The 22,568-nt window shown below is 43.7% G+C and overlaps 1 protein-coding gene across 1 annotated transcript in view; it reads right to left on the bottom strand.

The window, feature by feature from the left end:
- Window positions 1-22,568, bottom strand: part of COL23A1 (collagen type XXIII alpha 1 chain) — a gene marked incomplete at its 5' end in the record, with an annotated part of 352,130 nt that overhangs the window by 305,681 nt on the left and 23,881 nt on the right. Inside the window, one exon of the mRNA XM_082837159.1 lies at window positions 16,964-17,030. Coding sequence (XP_082693285.1) covers window positions 16,964-17,030 — 67 coding nt within the window. The remainder of the gene's footprint in view (window positions 1-16,963; window positions 17,031-22,568) is intronic.

Raw genomic sequence — 22,568 nt, 5'->3', positions numbered from 1 at the left:
CAACACAATAACTGAAATGAAAAAGACACTAGAAGGAATCAATAACAGAATAATGGAGGCAGAAGAATGAATAAGTGAGCTGGAAGACAAAATAGTGGAAATAACTGCTGAGGAGCAGAATAAAGAAAAAAGAATGAAAAGAATTGAAGACAATCTCAGAGACCTCTGGGACAACACTAAACACACCAACATTCGAATTATAGGGGTCCCAGAAGAAGAAGAGAAAAAGAAAGGGTCTGAGAAAATATCTTAAGAGATTATAGTGGAAAACTTCCCTAACATGGGAAAGGAAATAGTCACCCAAATCCAGGAAGCACAGAGAGTCCAATAAAGGATAAACCCTAGAAAAACACAACAAGACACATACTAATCAAACTAACAAAAATTAAATTCAAAGAAAAAATACTAAAAGCAGCAAGGGAAAAACAAAAAATAACATACAAAGGAATCCCCATAAGGTTCTCAGCTGATTTTTAAGTGGAAACTCTGTAGGCCAGAAGGGAGTGTCAGGATATGTGATGGATAAGTGTCAGGATAAGTGATGAAAGAGAAAAACCTATAACCAACATTACTCTACCCAGCAAGGATCTCATTCACGTTCGATGGAGAAGTCAAAAGCTTTTCAAACAAAAGCTAAGAGAATTCAGCAACACCAAACCACCTTTACAACAAATGCTAAAGAAACTTCTCTAAGCGGGAGACACAAGACAAGAAAAAGACCCACAAAAGCAAACCCAAAACAATTAAGAAAGTGGTAATAGGAACATACATATCGGTAATAACCTTGAATGTAAATGGATTAAATGCCCCAACCAAAAGACACAGACTGGCTGAAAGGATACAAAAACAAGACCCATATATATGCTGTCTACAAGAGACCCACTGCAGACCTAGGGACACCTACAGACTGAAAGTGAAGGGATAGAAAAAGATATTCCGTGCAAATGGAAATCAAAAGACAGCTGGAGTAGCAATATTCGTATCAGATAAAATAGACTTTAAAAGAAAGAATGTTACAAGAGACAAGGAAGGACACTACATAATGATCAAAGGATCAATCCAAGAAGAAGATAATGGACAACCAAGAAGAAATGGACAAATTCTGGAAAGGTACAGTTTTCCAAGACTGAACTGGAAGAATTAGAAAATATAAACAGACCTATCACAAGTAATGAAATTGAAACCTTAATTAAAAATCTTCCAACAAACAAAAGTCCAGGACCAGAAGGCTTCACAGGCAAATTCTATCAAATATTTAGAGAAGAGCTAACACTGATCCTTCTCAAACTCCTCCAAAAAATTGCAGAGGGAGAAACACTCCCAAATTCATGCTAAAAGGCCACCATCACCCTGATACCAAAACCAGAAAAAAAAAAATCACAAAAAAAGAAAATTATAGATCAATATCACTGATGAACATAGATGCAAAAATCCTGAACAAAATGCTAGCAAACAGAATCCAACAGCATATTAAAAAAAATCATACACCATGATCAAGTGGGCTTTATCCAAGGGATGCAACGATTCTTCAATATACGCAAATCAATCAATGTGATACACCATATTAACAAATTGAAGAAGAAAAATTATATGATCATCTCAATAGATGCAGAAAAAGCTTTTGAAAAATTTAACACCCATTATGATAAAAACTCTCCAGAAAGTGGGCATACAGGGAACCTACCTCAACATAGTAAAGGGCATATATGACAAACCCACAGCAAACATCATTCTCAATGGTGAAAAACTGAAAGCATTACCTCTAAGATCAGGAAAAAGAAAAGGTTGCCCACTCTCACTGCTATTATTCAACATAGTTTTGGAAGTTTTAGCCACAGCGATCAGAGAAGAAAAAGAAATAAAAGGAATCCAAATCAGAAAAGAAGAAGTAAAACTGTCACTGTTTGCAGATGACACGATACTATACATAGAGAATCCTAAAGATGCCACCAGAAAACTACTAGAGCTAATCAATGAATTTGGTAAGGTTGCAGGATACAAAATTAATGCACAGAAATCTCTGGCATTCCTATACACCAACAATGAAAAATCAGAAAGAGAAATGAAAGAAACACTCCCATTTACCATTGCAACAAAAAGAATAAAATGCCTAGGAATAAACCTGCCTGAGGCAAAAGACTTGTACTCAGAAAACTATAAAGCACTGATGAAAGAAATCAAAGATGACATAACAGATGGAGAAATATACCATGTTCTTGGATTGGAAGAATCAACACTGTGAAAAAGACTCTACTAGCCAAAGCAATTTACAGATTCAATGCAATCCCTATCAAACTACCAATAGCATTCTTCACAGAATTAGAACAAAAAACTTACAATTCGTATGGAAACACAAAAGACCCCAAATAGCCAAAGCAATCTTGAGAAAGAAAAACGGAGTTGGAGGAATCATGCTCCCAGACTTCAAATTATACCACAAAGCTACAGTAATCAAGATGGTATGGTACTGGCACAAAAACAGAAATATAGATCAATGGTACAAGATAGAATGCCCAGAGATAAACCCACACACATATGGTCACCTAATTTATGACAAAGGAGGCAAGAATATACAATGGAGAAAAGACAGCCTCCTCAATAAGTGGTGCTGGGAAAACTGGACAGCTACATGTAAAAGAATGAAATTAGAACACTCCCTAACACCATACACAAAAATAAACTCCTAATGGATTAAAGACTTAAAGGTAAGACCAGACACTATAAAACTTTTAGAGGAAATATAGGAAAAACACTCTTTGACATAAATCACAGCAAGATCTTTTTTGACCCACCTCCTAGAGTAACAGAAATAAAACCAAAAATAAACAAAAGGGACTTAATTAAACTTAAAAGCTTTTGCACAGCAAAAGAAACCATAAACAAGACAAAAAGACCTCCCTCAGAATGGGAGAAAATATTTGCAAATGAAACAACAGACAAAGGATTAATCTCTAAAACATACAAACAGCTCATGGAGCTCAATTTAAAAAAAAACAAACAATCCAGTTAAAAAATGGTTGGAAGACCTAAATAGACATTTCACCAAGGAAGACATACAGATGGCCAAGAGGCACATGAAAAGATGCTCAGCATCACTAATAATTAGAGAAATGCAAATCAAAACTACAATGAGGTATCACCTCACGCCGGTCAGAATGGCCATTATCAAAAAAGCTAGAAACAATAAATGCTGGAAAGGGTGTGGTAAAAAGGGAACCCTCCTACACTGTTGTTGGGAATGTAAATTGCTACAACCACTATGGAGAACAGTATGGAGGTTCCTTAAAAAAGTAAAAATAGAACTACCATATGACCCAGCAATCCCACTATTGGGCATATACCCTGAGAAAACCATAATTCAAAGAGACATGCACCACAATGTTCACTGCAGCACTATTTACAATAGCCAGGACATGGAACCAACCTAAATGTCCATCGACAGATGAATGGATAAAGAAGATGTGGCACATATATACAATGGAGTATTACTCAGCCATAAAAAGAAATGAAATTGAGTTATTTGTACTGAGGTGGATGGACCCAGAGTCGGTCATACAGAGTGAAGTAAGTCAGAAGAGAAAAACAAATACCATATGCTAATGCATATATATGGAACCTAAAAAAAAAAAAGGTATGGATCAACCTATTGCAGGGCAGGAATAAAGAGGTGGACATAGAGAATGGACTTGATGACATGGGGTGGGAGGGCGAAGCTGGGGTGAAGTGAGAGTAGCATCAACATATATACACTACCGAATGTAAAATAGTTGGCTGGTGGGAAGCAGCAGCATAGCACAGGGAGATCGGCTCGGTGCTTTGTGATGACCCACAGGGGTGGGATAGGGAGGGTGGGAGGGAGGCTCAAGAGGGAGGGGATATGGGGACATGTGTATGCATATGGCTGATTCAGTTTGTTGTGCAACAGACACTAACACGGTATTGTGAAGCAATTATACTCCAATAAAGATGTATTAAAAACAGAACAAAAGAAAACAAAAAACTACAGAATACCTCACATTATTTTATTTCTATAAGTATTTAAATGTATGTATTTGTTGAAGCACAGAAAAAGGTCTGCAGAATGCAAACTAAACTGGTCAAATAATTACACCTAGGGCTCGGGATTGGATAGGGTAGTGAGGTGGGGGGTACAAGAGAGACTTTTTTTTGAGGAGGGGGATGGTAGGATAATTTTAAGAAGCATAGTTTGCTTGTATAATAATAATTTTTTAAAAATAAAAGAATGACTGTCTGCTAAGAAGCCTGGAAGGGGGGCCCTGTGGGAAGGTGGGGACCTTCAGAAAGAATAAAATGGTGTGTTCTAGGTAGGAAACGAGCTTTTCTCAATAATCCTAAGAGAGGCCCTAGAGACCAACTGAGTCGGCCCTCAGAGGATTCTGGCTAGAGGATCTGGAACCTTCCCACAGCCAGCCCTGGGGGCTCAGAGTCCCTGCCCCCATGGGGGCAGGACAGGTACACCGGGGTTCACGCATTGCTCCCCCACTTCTCCCCACTCCCTCACCCACCCCAATCTAACCTGCATTCCCTACCCTCTCCTGCCTGAGTTCTTCACCCTCCCCGCCCCGTGCCCTGACCCCTTCCTCCTCTTTTCTACACCCACTTCCAGCAGTGAAGGGCCAGTGTCCAGGGTAACAGAAATCGATGCTCACAGACCCTCCACAACCCAGCCCCTGATGGAGCTCCTGGATCCCGAGGGGGAGGGGCAAGAGGAGAGGGAGCACCCTCAGGGAGCAAACAGGCATGGGGCAGCCTGAGGCACTGCCCTGACCTCCTAGAAATTAAGCCCAAGTCCTGCCTTGAGGGGGGGGTATCACTCCTGGGCAGCTGCTCCTGGCCTTCCTCAGAGGCAGCGCCCTGTCCTCTCAGAGCTCCCCTCCCCGCCACACACACAGAAAGCGCTAAGACCACTCCCCCTCCCTGCAGGGTACTGTGAGGCCCACAGTCACAGCTAATAAATATGCTGCTCCTGGGCACAGCTGACCCTTCAGCAAGTACTTGGGCCAACACGGTCTGCCTCTATCCCCACCTGTGTGACAGTCAGTGCCAAGGATGGGGGTGACACCCAGGGGTAAAGTCACTGTCCAGTCCTTCTGTGGGTGGCACAGCCCATTCTCTGCTCTGCCTCCAGGTCACCTACTGCCGCCACCCATCCAGGGGCACATATAGTCTCATCTCTGCATTTTACTTTTTTTCTTTTAATTTATTTATTTTGGGCTGCACTGGGACTTCATTGCTGCGTGCAGGCCCCCTCCAGTTGCAGTGAGTGGGGGCCACTCCTCACCACGGTGCGAGGTGGCAGTGGTGGTGGCGGTGGCAGTCCCCACCCCACCCCCACAGCATGGGCTACAGGTGCACGGGCCTCAGCAGTTGCAGTCCGCGGGCCCAGCAGCTGTGGCTTATGGGCTCCAGAGCGCAGGCTCAGTAGCCCTGATGCGGGGGCCCAGCCTCCACAGCTCGCAGGATCCTCCCCTACCAGGGCATGAACCTGCATCCCCCTGCACAGGCTGGTGGACTCCCAACCACTGCGCCACCAGGGAAGCCCCACTGGACCCATTGTGACATCAACTTGGGTCAAAACTCCATTTTCCCCTGACTCCATGAGCTCACATTCTGAGCACAGTCATACTTAGCATCCCCAAGGATTAGGGTTAGCACAGAGCCAGTGTCCAATAATACTCTAAATGGCTGCCCTTTCCCCATTGCACAGCTACTCTTGTAGATGTTTGCATGTTCTCTTGGGAATCATCTCTGCATTTTAAAAGTACATTCTTCACAATGCACCATGAAGGCGTGTGCGCTTCTAATGGGGGAGCTGGCCCATCCTCCACACCATCCTTTGCTTTCTGGACTTTTCCTTAGACCCCCCCTTCCCCTCGGAGCCTTAGCCTCCGGTGCTTTGAATTTCTTCCTGTGCTAGCTTGTGAGTGGGCCACACAGGCTACTTCTAAAGAAATGACCAGACAACAGGCCACCTCAAGCCTAACAGTGTCATGAAAATCATGACCTCGTAGGGAAGGCAGCTTGGCCGCATTCATCCTATTTCTAAAGCCAGGACTAAACAAAAATGTAAAATAACATTGGATCAGGGCAGAAGAAGTCTTTGGTGGATCAGGAAGGAAACCCCAGGGCCACCCAAGAGAAAAGGGCTTTACCATGCTGCCTGCTGACAATCTACAAGGCAGCAGAGGGAATCCCAAGTTCAAGGGCTCCCAGAGGAGCCAGGAGTTGCTCTTTCTCCATCTTTGAGCAGAAGGTTCGCTGGGGGATCCTGGCACTAAAGGAACCAAGAGACTAAGCAGAAATGACATTCTTTTCTGCAGAGGAGGCAACAAAAGGAAAGGGCTGGGCTTGCTTACTAAGTACCCTCCCCCCACCCCCATAATAATGATCTGTGTCTGACTCTCACCTCCTGAGGACCACAGACCACTTTCCTTAGGGATAAATGAACAGACATTACGAGATGCCTAGGGTGTGCCAAGCACTTCCACATACACTTGTCTCAGAATATCCTCAAAACAAACCCCCGAGGTACATAATGTTTTCCCATTTTACACACAAGGAGATGGAGAGTTTAAAGAATCAGGTCACTTGCCCAAGCTCACAGAGCCGGTGGGCGGCCACAGTTGGCATTCACTGCCAAGTCCACCTGTATTAAACCCAGACTCCCCTCCCCTACACTGTGCAGCATCCTGGCACCTGTGGGGGAGGTGCTCTTCCCTCTCAGCCCTGCCCTGGAAGCCACGGGCAGAGGAATGGGCACAGGGGTCAGACCTGCCCAGTAGGGCTCTCTCTCCTGAGACCCTGAACCTCAGGCAGAATGACACACCAAAAAACAGTTGGTGCAGACACATCCAAGCGACCTCTAACTCCCCGGGGGACTGCCCCTCCATTCCTGCTGCCTAGATTCCCGGAACTGCCCTGCATCCTGTCCTTTCCCAGCCTCCTTCTTCAGCATGCATTTCATTTCTGTGAACTCCCTATTCATCTCCTTTGCCCATTCTTCCACTAAAATATTTGACTTTTCCTTATTCTTTTGCAAAAGCACTTTATATCTCATGAATATTAACCATGTGCTTGTTATATACACTAAGTTTTCAGTTTGCCATTTATCTTTAAACTTTAAGGTGGAATTTTCTTTCTAGACAGAAAGTTTAAGCTTTTAAGCTTAAATCATTTAAGAAAACATTTATTCTATAGAAGAGTTTTTCAACATTGGCACCACTGACAGTTGGGTGGGATAATTCTTTATGTTGGGGCCTCTCCAGTACATTGTAGAATGTTTAGCAGCATCCCTGGCCTCTACCCACTAGATGCCAGTAGCACCCCACCCCTCAAGTTGAGACAAATCAAAAATGTCTCCAAACATTGCCGAAGTCCCCACAAGGCAAAATCATCCCTGGCTGAGAACTGCTGCTTTATGGTTTCTGACTTCAGTACCGAGCTTATAAAGTCTATTTCTACCTATAATTTTAAAAAGTGACCTGTTGTATTTTTGTCTTGCCTTCCATGGTTTTATTTTTCACATTTAAATCTTCAATCCATGTGGAATATACTTTGGCATAAGAAGAGAGCTAAGAAACAAAATATTATGACTGCATTGAACTTACCCCTGGGAAGAGGCGGTCCCACCACGTGAGTAGCTCTTGATATGCGAGACATTTAATAATCCCAATGTACAAAGTTACACGACACCTCACGGAGTGAAGAGTTGCACCTGTCATCCAACGGCTGGCATAGAGTTGGCCAAGATGGGATCTTCCCACAGCTTTGGGGAGTCGCTACTGGGTCTAAACCAGATGTGCTCAATAAATTTTGGGTGAGTGGGAATGTGCTTGCTAGTTGCTATTTTACCCTTTGCATAATCAACAACACCTTCTGAAACCAACAACACACTACTCTATTCTGGAGCCATCTGGAAAATTCTCAGTGATTTTCTGTTTTAGTAGAAAAAACAACAGAGTGAAAGGCTAACTTTGTATTTCATTGCCCTTGGTTTGAACTTCTGTGTACTTTCTAATAAATTTTTTTAATATTAATTATCATTTTTAAAAATTCCATTAGATTTCTACAGAATTTAATGAATTTAATGAATATAGTGGGCTCCCTCTAGTGGTCACAAGAAAATCTCCAATTCCCAAAGGTCAATACATAACTTCTTGTAAGAGTCTGTAATTTACATTCAGACTTCAATGCAAATTTTTGTGAACTTCCCCTTGCCAAAAAGTTACATTAAGATTGGGAAAAAAGTTTATATATCAGTGCTAATAACTTCCTAATATGCAAATGGACATATGATAGCTAGAAAACACAAAAACTTATCTGAAAGCAACTAATTTTGTTCTTCATGGTTTTTTTTCCTTACAGTTCACTGAGAATGGCATGTGTATAAGTGGCTTAATTTGTGTATCTAAGCATGTTAATGTCTTCTTAATAAATATTCTGTATTTAAACAAACAAACAAAATTAACAAAACATCTTGAGCGCCCTCAAGACGTTTCTTTACAGGACACAGTACATTTTACAATTAATAGGTTCAGAGTGACTAGATGATGCCTTAAGAGAAGACTTCTAATTATTTTCTTCCATTCATCAGTGGGTCTACAAATTGGTTCATAAGGCCACTGTCCAAAACTATGCTTATCATCTTCCCTTCTAAATCCCTCTTTGGGGATTTCCTGTTTCTGTTCAGGATATCACCTTCCCCCGAGCTTCCAGCTTTGGGCACCTCTGTCCCCTCCCATGCCCATCCATCCTGTTTGTGAGTTTTGTCCACCACATGGCCCAGTGCCTCTCACAGCTGTTCCCTGCCATCAATTCTCATGGCCCTCATTCAAGTTCTCATGACCTCTCCTCCAGGGCAGTCATTCAGCAAATATTTACCACCCCTTCTCCACATGCCCAGCACTGTTCTAGGTTCAGGGGACGCATCGGGGAACAAGACAAGATTGTCCGCATCCAGAGCACCCTCTCAGTGGGCTTCTCTGCTGAAGCAAACTTGTGATCCAGTCCATCCTCCGTGCTGTTTCTAGAGTCCTCCTCTTAAAGCTGAACTCTACTCACATATCTTTCAACTGTGTCCCATGGAATGAAGCTCACATCCCTCCATAATCAAGACCCACCCTCACCTCTCATTATCACCTTCCAACCTAACAGAGCTTCCTGACACTCCCAGAGCTCCCCTCTGCCTCTGCTCAGTATGCCAGGTCCTGTGGAATGTGTCCCCCATCCCAGCTGGCTAAGATGTCAACCAGTCTTCAAAACCCTGCCCAACTGTCATCTTCCCCCACCCAGGCCTCCTTGATCTGAGGTGATCTCTCCCTCCTTTCAATTTCTGTGGGACATTTTTCTTAGGATTCTTCCCATTCTCAATATATTATGGTTCCTGTATGTGTGCCATCATCCTCTAACAACTGGGTCCGCAATTCCTCTAACAATCTTAGTCAATATCACCCACAGGACAAGCACAAAATAGGGTAGAGAGAGATGAATGTATGAATGAATGAATGAATTCTCCAGAGAATTCTGGCAAAAAAAAAAAAATCAGACACACAAATTATCTTCTTCAACTTTGTACAGTCTGACATAATGGGATAAACTGCCATTAAACTACTTAGTTTTACCATGAACGCAAGTCAACTAGGATTTAACACATTAAAAAAAGTATCATTTAAAAAAATTCTACAAATAAGAAATAACTCAAAGTAGGATAACCATTTTTTGCTTCAATGTAGTAAGAAAGCACCCCCCCACCCCCTCCCCGCTGCCTAAAGCAAATTCCTAAACCTACAAATACAGTAAACAGGCTGAATAGAGTAACTGACCATTTCTGTTCCACTCTGCAACATTTGCCATAAACTGTCAATGAAATGTATCAGGTTCTGTATCATTTCTGCATTGTACTTCATGTCCTCCTACGCAGAGTTTCACTCCTCTGCTCAAACTCCCAAACATTTTCACAGAGCAGCGAATTTCTAACTCTGATAAATCTGTTTATTAATTTCTGGAAAGTCACCCTACACTGCAAGCACAGTCCCTATCATTTGGAAACCACACGCCATGTCTCTGGGATATTATGCAAGAACACAAAAAGGCACAAAAAGGAAATGAAAAATATTACTGTTTTTCTGAAAAGTTCCTAATACTCTCCAGGGCAGGTTGAGCCCAGTTAGAAACCAGTGCAAACTGTGCAAAGGGGCAGAGCCCCAGGTTTTGCATGATGAGGCCTTCCGGATGCTGTTAGTGGCTGACAAGAGTTCACAGGCCACACGTTTTCTTTTCCTTTCCGGTTCCCTCATTTCTGGGCTCTGTCACCAGCATTTTCTCACCCACATCCCAGAAGAACGTGCCAAGGAAGTCTGTCAGGCCTTTGTTCCTTCCCTCCAGGATATTCCCAGCCAACCGCCAACTCTGAATCGCCTCGTCCCTACCTCTCTGGCAGCCCTGGCAACAATCAGGAAGGTAACAGGCTGCACACAGTGAGTCTGGACTGGCCTGGGGGCAAGGGATCTGGGTTCCTGGTAACCACTAACTCACTTTCAGGAAGCAGTGCCAGGCCCTGCTACAAACTCTCTACAAGCTCATTCAATCCTTGCACAATTCTATGAGGTAGGTAGTATTAGAAACCCCACTTCACAGATGAAAAACTGAGGCACCGGGAGAATAAGTTCGAGGTCATGGAGTTGGTAAGGGACAAAGAATTTGTTTTTTAATTTATTTATTTTATTTATTTTGGGCTGCATTGGGTCTTCGTTGCTGCATGTGGGCTTTCTCTAGTTGCAGCGAGCGGGGGCTACTCTTCATTATGGTGTGCGGGCTTCTCATTGCAGTGGCTTCTCTTGTTGCGGAGCATGGGCTCTAGGCACACAGGCTTGAGTAGCTGTGGCACACAGGCTCAGTAGTTGTGACGCATGGGCTTAGTTGCTCCGCGGCATGTGGGATCTTCCCAGGCCAGGGATCGAACCTGTGTCCCCTGTATTGGCAAGCGGATTCCCAACCACTGCGCCACCAAGGAAGTCTGGGACAAAGAATTTGAATCAGGCAGTCTGGGTCCAAAATTCAAGTGCTTAATCACTGAGCTGCACTGTCTGTTGGACCAGCTCAACAGAGGGAAGAGACTTATGTGCTTGAAGTGGAGGCAAGCCTCTGGTCAAACTCAGGATCTGTCCATAGTCCCCGCTTAGGACCACCTGGACATGTCTAGCCAGCTGCCCCCAGAGCTGGACTGAAGTGGTCATCTATTATTTATGTCTGCCCAGCTGCATCCCTTTTCTCTTTTTCTGGGAATAGCACCCTACTTTTTCTTGAGGTAACCACCCTTCCCCACTCTCAGCCTACATGATTCTGGTAGTGTCAACCCTCCCCCACAACGGCCTCCCCCCAGGTCCAAGACCAGTCACATGACCCAGACCTGGCCAATCAATGTGTCCCATCCTCCAGGAACAGCAATTAGTACAAGGAGAGGCATCTGCCCCAAGCCAGGCCAATCAGGGTCAATGCTGGGACTTCTTTCTTTAATCACAGTAAAATACAGACAAAATTTAAATATCATTTTAACCATTTAAAAGTGCACAATTTCACGGCATTTAGTACCTTCACAATGTTGTATAACTATCGCCACTATCCATTTTCCAGAACTTTTCCATCTTTCCAAACAGAAACTCTGTACCCAGCAACAATAACTCTCTGTATTAGTCTGCTTGGCCTGCCAAAACTAAGTACCATAGTTTGGGTGGCTTAAACAACAGAAATCTATTTTCTCACAATTCTGGAGGTTATAAGTCAGAGATCAAGGTGTCAGCAGGGTTGGTTTCTTCTGAGGCCTCTCTCCCTGGCTTCATGTCATCTTCCCTCTGTGTGTGTCTGTGTCTTAATCTCTTCTTATAAGGACACCAGTCATAGTGGATGAGGGCCCACCCTAATGGCCTCACTTTACCTTATTTACCTCTTTAAAGACCCTGTCTCAAATACAGTCACATTCTGAGGTACTAGGTGGGGGTTAAGACTTCCACATCTGAATTTGGAAGGGGATACAATGCAGCCCATAACACTCCCTATTCCCCAATGCTGACACCTTTGAGAAAGCGGAGTGCTCTATCTGCTGGGGTTGCTGAGAAGGTCTGATATATTGCTGGGACTGTTGGTGGCCACTTTCCCACCCCAAGGAGACAGTGTCTGAAAATGACTCAGGGAAGAGCTGAGAGGCGGAGAGAGACCCCTGAGCCCAGACATACCTGAAACTGGCTGCACCTCTGACCTCTCTATTCCAGTTGTGTAAGCTAATAAGTTTCCTTTTCGTTTGTTTATTTTATTAATGTAATTAAAAGGGTTAGTTAAGGTAAGGAACTTTTACACCAGAATGGCCCATATCTCCAGGATGTGCAGGACGTGCCCACTCGGCGGCTGTTTAAGCATCAGAGTCAAATGCAAACCTCTCAGGCTCCAGGGTGCTGGCCCCGACCCATCCCTTGGGATGCTCAAATGTTCACAGCACAATGGGGACTGGGTCATGCCAGAGTCTCCCACAGAGCAGACTTCGGGGCCACCCCCTGCAACATTCCAGAATTGCTGCTCTGGTGGTGGCGCCCCAAACAGACTGAGGGCTCCTATCCTTTCAGCCCAGTGACCCAAAGCCCTGCAGCAGTGCCTGGCTCATGACGGGCTTCAGTACAGAACATGAGGAAGGCAGGGAACCGGGCAAGACAACAGTCCTCCTTCCCTCCAACGGTTCCCTGAAGAACAGTCTGTAAGAACACAGGATGGGAAACAATTCAAACGTCCTTGGGGTGTGGACTGGCCAGGTACCTCACAGGACAGTCCAACAGGATTTTGTCTTTTAACCCAAAACAAGGTAACATCTGCTCTCTGATAAATGGAATGATTCAGACCATCTCAGAGGGAAACTGCAAACCGAGAAAGCAACACCGGGACAACAACATATACCATTTGTGTAAAACCAGGAGGGGAGCTTCTCACTGAAATGTATCTAAATGACCTCAAAAACCTCAAAAAACTGTCCTACACCATAACCACCAGCCACACGTGGCAATTTAAATTAAGATTAAACAAAAATTTTTTTTATTGAAGTATAGTTGATTTACTAAGTTGTGCCAATCTCTGCTGTAGAGCAAAGTGACACAGTTATACACATGCATACACTCATTTTTATATTCTTTTCCATTATGGTTTATCACAGGATATTGAATATAGTTCCCCGTGCTACACATTAGGACCTTGCCGCTTATCCATTCTAAATTAAACAAAAATTTTAAATTCAGTTTGTCAGTTGCACTAGCCATGTTTCAGGGGCTTGGTAGCCCCACATGGCTAGTAGAGGCTGCTCGATTAGCAGAGAGATAGAATATTTCCATCATCACAGAAAGTTCTATTGGAAAGGGCTGCTCAGAAGGACATCAGCAAATGGGTAAAGGGCCCCTGGAAAGAGGAGCAGGAGAACCGGGGGAGAGGAGGGGAGGGGAATTAGTTTTCACATGTAATCTTTTGTAGTACTTGAATCTTTCATCACATATTATTTCCTATTCAAAAATAAACATTTTAAAACTTTAAACACATTTTAAAACAATAAGTACATAAGTAACATAAGAAAAGAAGACGTTGGAATCCCCAGGTACATGGGTAAGCCACATGAATCTACAGTCCTGAGTTCTCCGCTGAAGGAAGAGAAGTCTCTTTTGAGGCAGGTGTATGAGGAAGAGCCGCATGAGGGGGCTCCCAGGTGGCAGCCCCACACACCTGATTCAGACCTGGTGGTGTAGGAAGTTCCTATGTCCCCCACATTTTGATTATCTCAGCAACCTTATAATTAGGGTGATTAACGGTCCCATTTATTTTAGTTTCCTAAGGCTGCCACAACAAATGACCACAAACTAGGTGACTTAACATGACAGAAACCTATTGTCTCACAATTCTGGAGGCCAGAAGTCCAAAACCAAGGTGTTGGCAGGGCTGGTTCCTTCTGAAAGCTCTTAAGGAGAATCCCTTCCATGCCCCTGTCCAGCTTCTGTGGCTGCCGGCAATCCCGGGTGTTCTTAGGTTTGTAGATGCATCACTCTGGCCTCTGCCTCCGTCTTCCCATGGCCTTCTCCTCTGGGTGTTTCTGTGTCTCAAATCTCTTACCTCTGACTCTTATAAGGACACTCATCATTGGATTTAGGGCCTACCCTAAACCCTGGATGATCTCATCTCAATATCCTTAAATTAATTATGTCTGCAAAGACCCTATTTCCACATAAGGCCACATTTACAAATACCAGGGGTTAGGACTGGGACATATCTTTTGGGAGGGTGGGGGACACAATTCAACTCACTATACCATTTTATAGACAAGAAGTTCAAGGTTCAAGGGCCTCTCACTTGCCTGAGGTCACAGGGCTAGTTCAGAGCACAGCTCTGCCAGTCCTCCCACCACTGACTCCAGCAAGAGAAGAATCTTGACCTTCCAGCCCGAAGCCTGCCCCTCCCTTCAGCCTCAGAGCTCCCCGAGCACCCACTTCACAATGGGTAACACACACAGAAGAGCCGCCCCCTTCTCTGGCCTCGCTTATCTGTCTTGCTGCATCCTAGGATCTGACAAAAGATTACACTGTCCTCTGGGCCGTGGGAAGGAACTGGGCTAGGGGGATCTGTGGGTATCTCAGATGAGATGGGGTATCTCAAATGAGGGTGGTCTGCATGTCCAGACTCCAAAAGTCTGCAGGGCAGATCAGAGCCAGGGAGAAAGGGAATGAGGTAAGGCTTCTGGTATTGGAGAAAAAGCCCTCTGTGCTTTTTATGGCAGAGGAGAACGTGCCAGCCTATGGGGTTTTGCACTGATAAAGGGCTCTAGTCTAAAGTGCTCAAGTGAGTTCTCCAGCTCAAGGTGACAGGAGAGAAAGAGCAGATGTGGACATGGGTGTGCACTGGGGCCTGGCAGAGGCTGCGGTGCTACACCCCCTGGGCCACGCTGACCATACCTGCCAGGACAGCCTGATCACAGCCACAAGCCCCTCGGACAATGACAGCACAGCACTGACTGCTGGGCACCCCCAGAGTCTCAGTGGAACTGAGGATTCTGACCAGGCTTTTGGCCTCCATGGTCATCCCAGAGGCCTTCTTGACACCTCTCCTGGTGAGTCAAGAGACCTCGAGGGAAGACAAACACAAGACTATCTCCAGGTCCTGGGCTTTGTATTTCCTCCATGACATCAAAAAGCCTACAGAGCCCACTCCAGTATTGGTATCATTTATTAACACAAACAGTAAGTGGCTGACCAAGATCTGGACCTGGTCTGGGTTTATTCAGGAGCTCCATGTCCCCTCACTGCCACCTCCTCGCTCTCCATCTATCATCTGTATTGGTGGTTTTCAAACTTTCAGTCAGCAACCCATAGCAGGGAACCCGTTTCACACTGCCATTTACAAATATAAATGGCTGACACAAATACTTCACTCCAGTATTTTTTATTCCAGTCTCTGCTAGTTCAAAATTTCAGAATGCTGGCTGCAACCCACATAACTGATTTCATGTCTCATAAATGTGTTGTGACTCCCAGGTTTGTTTGTTTGTTTGGCCGCGCCGCTTGGCTTGTGGGATCTTAGTTCCCCAACCAGGGATTGAACCCGGGGCTTTGGCAGTGAGAGTGTACAGTCCTAACCACTGGACTGCCAGGGAATTCCCAGTGACTCCCAGTTTAAAAAACCCTCATCTACATAACTCACATGAATTTACAACCATTCAATACTCAGAAAGAAAGAGCAGGGGAGGAGCAAGAAGAATTGTTTTACACATTTTGCAGATCAGCCAAAAATTCATTGGTGGAACTGATTTTTTTCCCCCCACTGAATTGCAATTTCTGACTTCCTGATCTGCTCATGACATCATTACTTATCATGTCCTTTTCCCTCCTATTAAAACCTCAGAGTTCCTATGAAAGGCTAGCTCAAGCTCGACTGTAAAATCCTCTTCCACTGGGTCCCCAGAGACTGAATTTTCGCACCATGGGTCCATCTTTGCACAAATCTCAGGGCATCTCCCAATCTGGAGATGTTAACCATCAGTAAGCTTGGTTTCTGGACCAGGTGAAGTGGTTTCGGAAATGCCAGACAACTTGGCTAATGGAAGGCATGACAGCAAGGAACAGGGCCCCTGGGTTCAGCTCCCATGTTCTCTCACCTCGTCCGGCATGGTGGGTCATCTGGGAATTGTTACAATTTTCCACTCATTCACTGATATTACATACTGTTCTATGAGAGGATAATTCTAACCCTGAAAACACTGGGGCTGAGACTATACCCCTAAATTCTCAGTCATAATACATGCAAAGCTCCAATGAGGACAACTGGAAGATCGATATGAATCAGGATTTGAGCCACATGGATTAGGAACCAACAAGTCCTCAATTCTAGTCACAGCCGTCCTGGTCTACACCATCAAAACCCAAGACACATGATTATTTGAACAAATCAGACCACGTTTCCTGCTCCTTTCCTCTACCTCCACCAAAGAAATGAAAACCAAGAAAAACTATATTTGCCAGATTATTCCTCTACCCACCACCCCTCATGTTCGAAACAGAGCTAGGGTCACAATGTTAACACTGTTCGGATGGCTCATGTCTGTTTCTCCATCTTTAAAAGGAGATGGCTGCTACTTTCCTAGCATCTAAGCCTTTATTGTAAGTCATCTTGAAGAGTTTCTTAGCTCCTCCACCAATACCACCATCCCCATCAAACCAAGTCAGTTAATTTTGCCAGAATCTTTAATGACACACCTACCAGGGAAGATGATGTAGGAAGAAAGGCCCCAGGACAGTCCACAAGGTACCACAGACAGCCTGAAACCCACGGTGATTCTCTTGACCATGGCCTTGGCAGTTTCGGGTAGACAGGAGAGAGAAGACCAGGCCTATGGAAGTCAGGCGCCAGCAACAATCGAACATCCACTTACCTGGGGGACAGACACAGTCCGTCGGTGCTTCTCGAACTGTCCGGAGCTTGACTGGTCCCTCCATCTTCTGAACCAGGAAGAAAAGGGGGGAAAAAATAAGGATGAGTTTTGGAGCGGAGAGGGGTAGAAGCGGAAAAACAGCAAAAACCAACATATATGAAAGATCTACAGTGGTGGTGTTGGTGCTTTCAAGAACAGTTTTTAAAAGGTCATTAAATTCTACAGGCAGTTTTAGAATGGGAGGAGAAACAGAAATAAACATTAAGCAATTACTTGGGAGTCCCTGAATAGAAGATGACAGGTTTCTGCTTTGTTAACAACATTTTCAAATACAAATCCAGGAATGACAAAGGGACCCGGTAGTCCCTGGTGTGAAGATAGGAGGGCAGAACAGAGGGAGGCCAGGTAGGGCCAATCAAAACTCGCTCTTGAATATCTTTCCCTGCTCCGGAGACCACCCCTATCTAACCCCAGGGAGCCCAAGAGGCCCCTTGGCTACAGCCCCTCCAAGCCCACTGGCTTCAGACCCAATGGCCCAGGGCTAATCCACCCTGATGACATTTTCCTTTCTTCTTACCAGTGGGGATCCTAGGCCTAGAAAATTTAGTTCAATACAATTTAACAAGAATCTCTACACATGCCCAGCCCTGTGCTAGATTTTTGTGAAGGGAAAAGAACTACCACAAAAATGTAGTCAAAAGTCACAGCTCTGCTATTATGACAACTCACAGTACAGCCCTGGCATAATCATCACCTTATGTGACACTCGGGTAACCTCTGAGGCCTGAATTATTGTCCCTGCCTCACAGACAGGGGATACAAACTTGGAAAAAACAAGCAATTAATCCCCAATCCCAAATCTAGATTTAGGGGAGTGAAGCAATTGGCCCATAATCCCCAAACTAGCCAAGACTTGAGTCCTGACAAGAATATACAAAGTATTAACCTTTCTCTAGGAAAAAACAAAACAAAAACAAAAAAATCTTCCTAAAAGCAAAACAAAGCAAATCTCAAATGTGTTAACTTGAGTTAAAAATGCATACTACCACTAAAAGGGTTACTTAAGGTTCAAACCTAAAAATGTAATTTTTCTCAATAAAAAACATAGTAAAAATGCAAATACAAATACCTGGAAAATAGCACAGCAAACAAACAAAAATGTAATTTTTAAATCACTGTTTTAGAGGAGGTGAGAAGGCACTCCCAGCCTTGAGCCCTTGATCACCAAGCCTGGAATTTTCACATAAGAAGGGGCTGAACAGGGAATTCCCTGGAGATCCAGTGGTTATAACGGACTCCACGCCGAGGGCCTGGGTTCAATCGCTGGGCAGGGAACTAGGATCCCAGAAGCCGTGCGGCACGACCATGAATGAATGAATGAATGAATAAGAAAATAAATAAATAAATAAGAATGGGCTGAACAGCCCAGGACCAGGAGCCTGAAATAAAAAATGTAACCAGGGGAGGCTCTGGCCCCTGCAAAGTACTTCCAAGTTCCACCTCCACTCCAATCTGCCAGCCTTGCCCTCACTTTCCAGATGGGCCACAGAGGCTGATACTGACAAGAGACAGAGTTAAGGCCAAGGTTTTAGAGAACTGGAAGATGTATGATTTTGAACCCTGTGGTGGAGGTGTTTGTGAAAGCAGTACCACAACAGAACTTTTCTATCCTCCCCACACCTCTTAACCCCCCCCAAGGCCTCGGCTTGTCCCAGAAATCAGAACCTGGCTAGGCCTCTTGGCCCTGGGCTCTCAGCTCCTGTCCAGACCCACACCTGCCACTCACTCCTGCTTCAGCCTGGGGCACTCTTCCCCACCGGGCCCAGAGCCACCCTGCAAGCAGTCCGGGCCGGCCCTGAGCCTCCAGAGGTTCCCGCCTCCGCCCCCGCAGCTGCCACAGGCTCCTACCAGGTGGGTGAGACCACAGCAGCAGCAGATACCACCTCCACGCCCACCCGACCCCAGGCCATGTGCACTGGAGTCTGGAGCATCCCAGCCATGCCCATCCTCACTGTACTGGAACGCTGCAGTAGGTGCCCGCGATGCAGGTGTGAGCAGGACCTCAGAACTCACTTTTCCCCCATTATACTTGCAGGTACTATTACAGAGTTCAAAATTCACTTGGAAAAAGAATCCAGCCTTCTAGTTTAAGCCAGTCAATTTGTATGAGAAGCTCTCAGCTGTTTTTATCATTTCTAGAAAGACTTGAAGCTACGCTAATTTCCTTTTTTTAAAAAAATGACAAAAGCATTTAATGCTAAAAAACAATTCGCTTTCAACAAGTGCTATCACATCTGGGCAGCTCCCCTAAGGGGAAGGGGGCTTTATCAAATACTGATAGGAAACACAATTACTTTTAAGCTACTCTTATCTTCAAACAAAAACTAAACAGAAAACTATTCAAGAAAGGAAAAAACGTATTGTTAATGCTAGTAGATGGGATCATAAATAACTGATTGAGTTTTTGTTTCGTTATTTATTCTAACTCCTTTTATGCATTTGTTTTTCTGGATTAGATAGTGAATCTGCAAAGTTTTATCTTAGTCCTCTATCCTCCCCCCCACCCCCCCAACCCCCACCCCCAACTCTGGAGTTGAAACATCCCTACTAGGAACACAAAGTGAAACGTCTGTATTAGAAACCCAGTCCCGCGAACTTTATTTCCATGCCTTTATTATTTTTTTTAATTCTAAGAAAACATTCTTTTGTGTCCTGGTTTGTAAAAATGATTCAAAAGTCTCAACTTTTTACATTCAATTATCTGGCAGCACCCCTAGCATCTGCAAACAATATGGTCCTGGTTTTACATATGCAAACAAGTCCTGACTCCAAAAGTAAATAAAGAATGAGTTTCTGAGAAATGACCGGAGACTTTGGGAGTGTTCCCTCCAGAAGTACTGAGAAGGAGAACTTGGAGTTGGGGGGGCAAGAGCTGAGAGAAAACTAATCAGAGAAAATCATGGTTTCCAAAAAAGCATTATATGGTCAGATGATAAATTTATCAATGATCTGCTGAAGCATTAGTCTCAAACTCTTCACCAGATATTTGATCACATCCCTGAACAGCTGTATTTTGATGAAATATAGATTAATATACAAAAAAGGATGTAATGTTTTATTTCTGCAAAATGCTACAGATAAAGCCACAAAGACATTCCTATCCTTTGACAGAAAATTCCTACTCTAGGGAGTATATCCCAAGGAAATAAATCATCAGGAGCAAAAAATTGATATTCATGAAGTTGTGCCGCAAAACAGTGGGAGTACTTTAGTGAAGGATGGTGAATCCCCTTCATGAAACTGTCATATCTTCATCAAAAATCATTATGAAGACTATGTAGCAACAAGGAAAAATGTTTATGATACAATAAATAATGTTTACATATGTATAAAAATGCAGGTGTGGGATGGCAGCAACTACCAAAACATCAACCCACTTGGGTGTAGGGATTACAGTGATTTACTTCTTTAAAGTTCTTTCCGTGTTGTAATATCATCTCAGCGGAAAAAAAAAAAAAATCCTGGGGAGGAGAAAAGCCAAAATGAAGCCCTAAAATCTCCCTGCCTAGGGCAATTTTTGAATGACAGACAGATGATTCTGTCTCCTCAGGAAGCTGTAACTAACTCCAGGATCAACCCTGAAAATACACACAGGCACCACAAACACCAGAGGAAGACTTTCGGAGGATCAATCCTGCCCTGCTACAGTCACATCCTCTCTGCCTTCTTTCCATCCCCTGTAGGGAAGGGCCCATGTGTACATTCTTATGGCCACCAGCAACTCAAGACGGCAGCATTTCCTGGCCTCTTTAATATTCTTTTTTCATATCCCACCATGGTGATGATGAGGATAGCAAATATAAAGTATTATTATCATCAAGTTTATTGATTACTTACTATGTGCCAGGCACTGTACCAACAACTGTTATCTTATTGAGTCCTCCCAAGAACCCCCATGAGGCTAGGACTATTTTTTTTTATACTCATTTACAGATGAGAAAATTGAGACTCAGGGCAATGTAAGTGTCAGGACTGGACTTGAATCCTGGTATCAACTAACTTCAACCACAAAGTAAGAGAACCTCTGCTTACCAGCAATTTTAATGTCTAATAAATTAAAGAGTTGCTACAAAAAAAATCCAGGCCATACGAAACTATAGGGACTGAAATTAGGTCAGTGGTTGCCAAAGGTTGAGGAAGTAGGAGGAATGAAACACAAGGAGACTCATGAGGAGCTGTGAGGTGATGGAACTGTTCTGCATGGTACTGGGGTGATGGATATACTCCAAGCATTTGTCAAAAACTATTGGACCATACATCATAAAGAGGAAACTTTAATGGATACAAATTTTAAAAAATAACCAGGATGCTGGAAAATCCCAGGGTGGAATGCAGGCTGAAACAAATTAATATAACTATATTAAGATTACGTGATATAACCTCACTGAAGGTAGTGGGGAAAAACATGTAACTGACCTAAGTCACTTTGCAAAATACTGTTTCAATTGAGAACTGTAAGGCTGAAGACCAAAGGAACTGTCCATAAATGCTATACTCTGATAGGTACAGTTGTTTCACACAGGGGTACAGGGTAGCAATTTTGAAATTACTACACACATATATTGGGGTTGAACAAGTGAGTAAATAAACTATGGGTAATGAGAGCCTGGTTTCTCACTGTCCAAGAAAGAAGTTATAAATAAGCAAAGGGGGAAGCTGGATTAGTCAGAGACATTACTATGAGGTCATGTTTATGTTATGCACACAGACAGATGCATACAGAAATAATTACAGTTATGTGAATATAGAGTGAATAATAACCCAAGCTGCCTGCAGAGAAGACCTACAGCCAATGACACCCTAGTAGCAGCAAGCACATTCAGCACCTAGATCTTGGTTTCTAAATACCATTCTCCAATAAAAAGAACCATGACTCCTTGGAGAAATGACTGATTCTAGAGTCAGGGCAGGAAAAATACAAGATAAGCCTAGAGTATCTTGCAGTGCCAGAAAATAAGGAAGTGCTTTAAAAAAGGGGGGCGGTGCATCAAAGAAACAAAACCAAAGCAAAAGAATTCAGAATGGCAAAAGCCGGAGCAACTTAAGCAACAAAATAAATGATGTAGTATTGAATTATTATCCAAAGAATAAATTAAATATCCATGAGTCCATACTGATATAAATGATTAGATAAATAAATACATACATACATAAATAAATAGGGAAAAGAGACAAATCTTCCTTACAGAAGAATTCCAAGTAATTTATGTAGATACTTCCCTCTCCAGGAGGTGGAGCTAAATTCCCCTCTCCTTGAGTATGGCCTGGACTTACTTAGTGACCTACTTCCAAAATGTAGAGTAGGGAAAGGAAAACAGTAACTTTATAATGGAGAAATCTAGCAGATACCACTTTAATCAAGTGATCAAGGTTAATGTCACCAGTGATAGGTCATGTTGACATCATAGACCACTGACATGATGTCATGATAGTGTCAATCCACCTGAGTGGTATTCTTCCCAAACACTAGTAACCCAGTCTAATCATGAGAAACATCAGACTAGCCCAAATTCAGCAACATTCTACACAATACCTGACCAATATG

Source organism: Leucopleurus acutus (genome assembly GCF_964270905.1).
Source record: "Leucopleurus acutus genome assembly, chromosome: 3".
Taxonomy (NCBI): domain Eukaryota; kingdom Metazoa; phylum Chordata; class Mammalia; order Artiodactyla; family Delphinidae; genus Leucopleurus; species Leucopleurus acutus.
This window is presented reverse-complemented; position numbering and strand designations above follow the sequence as displayed.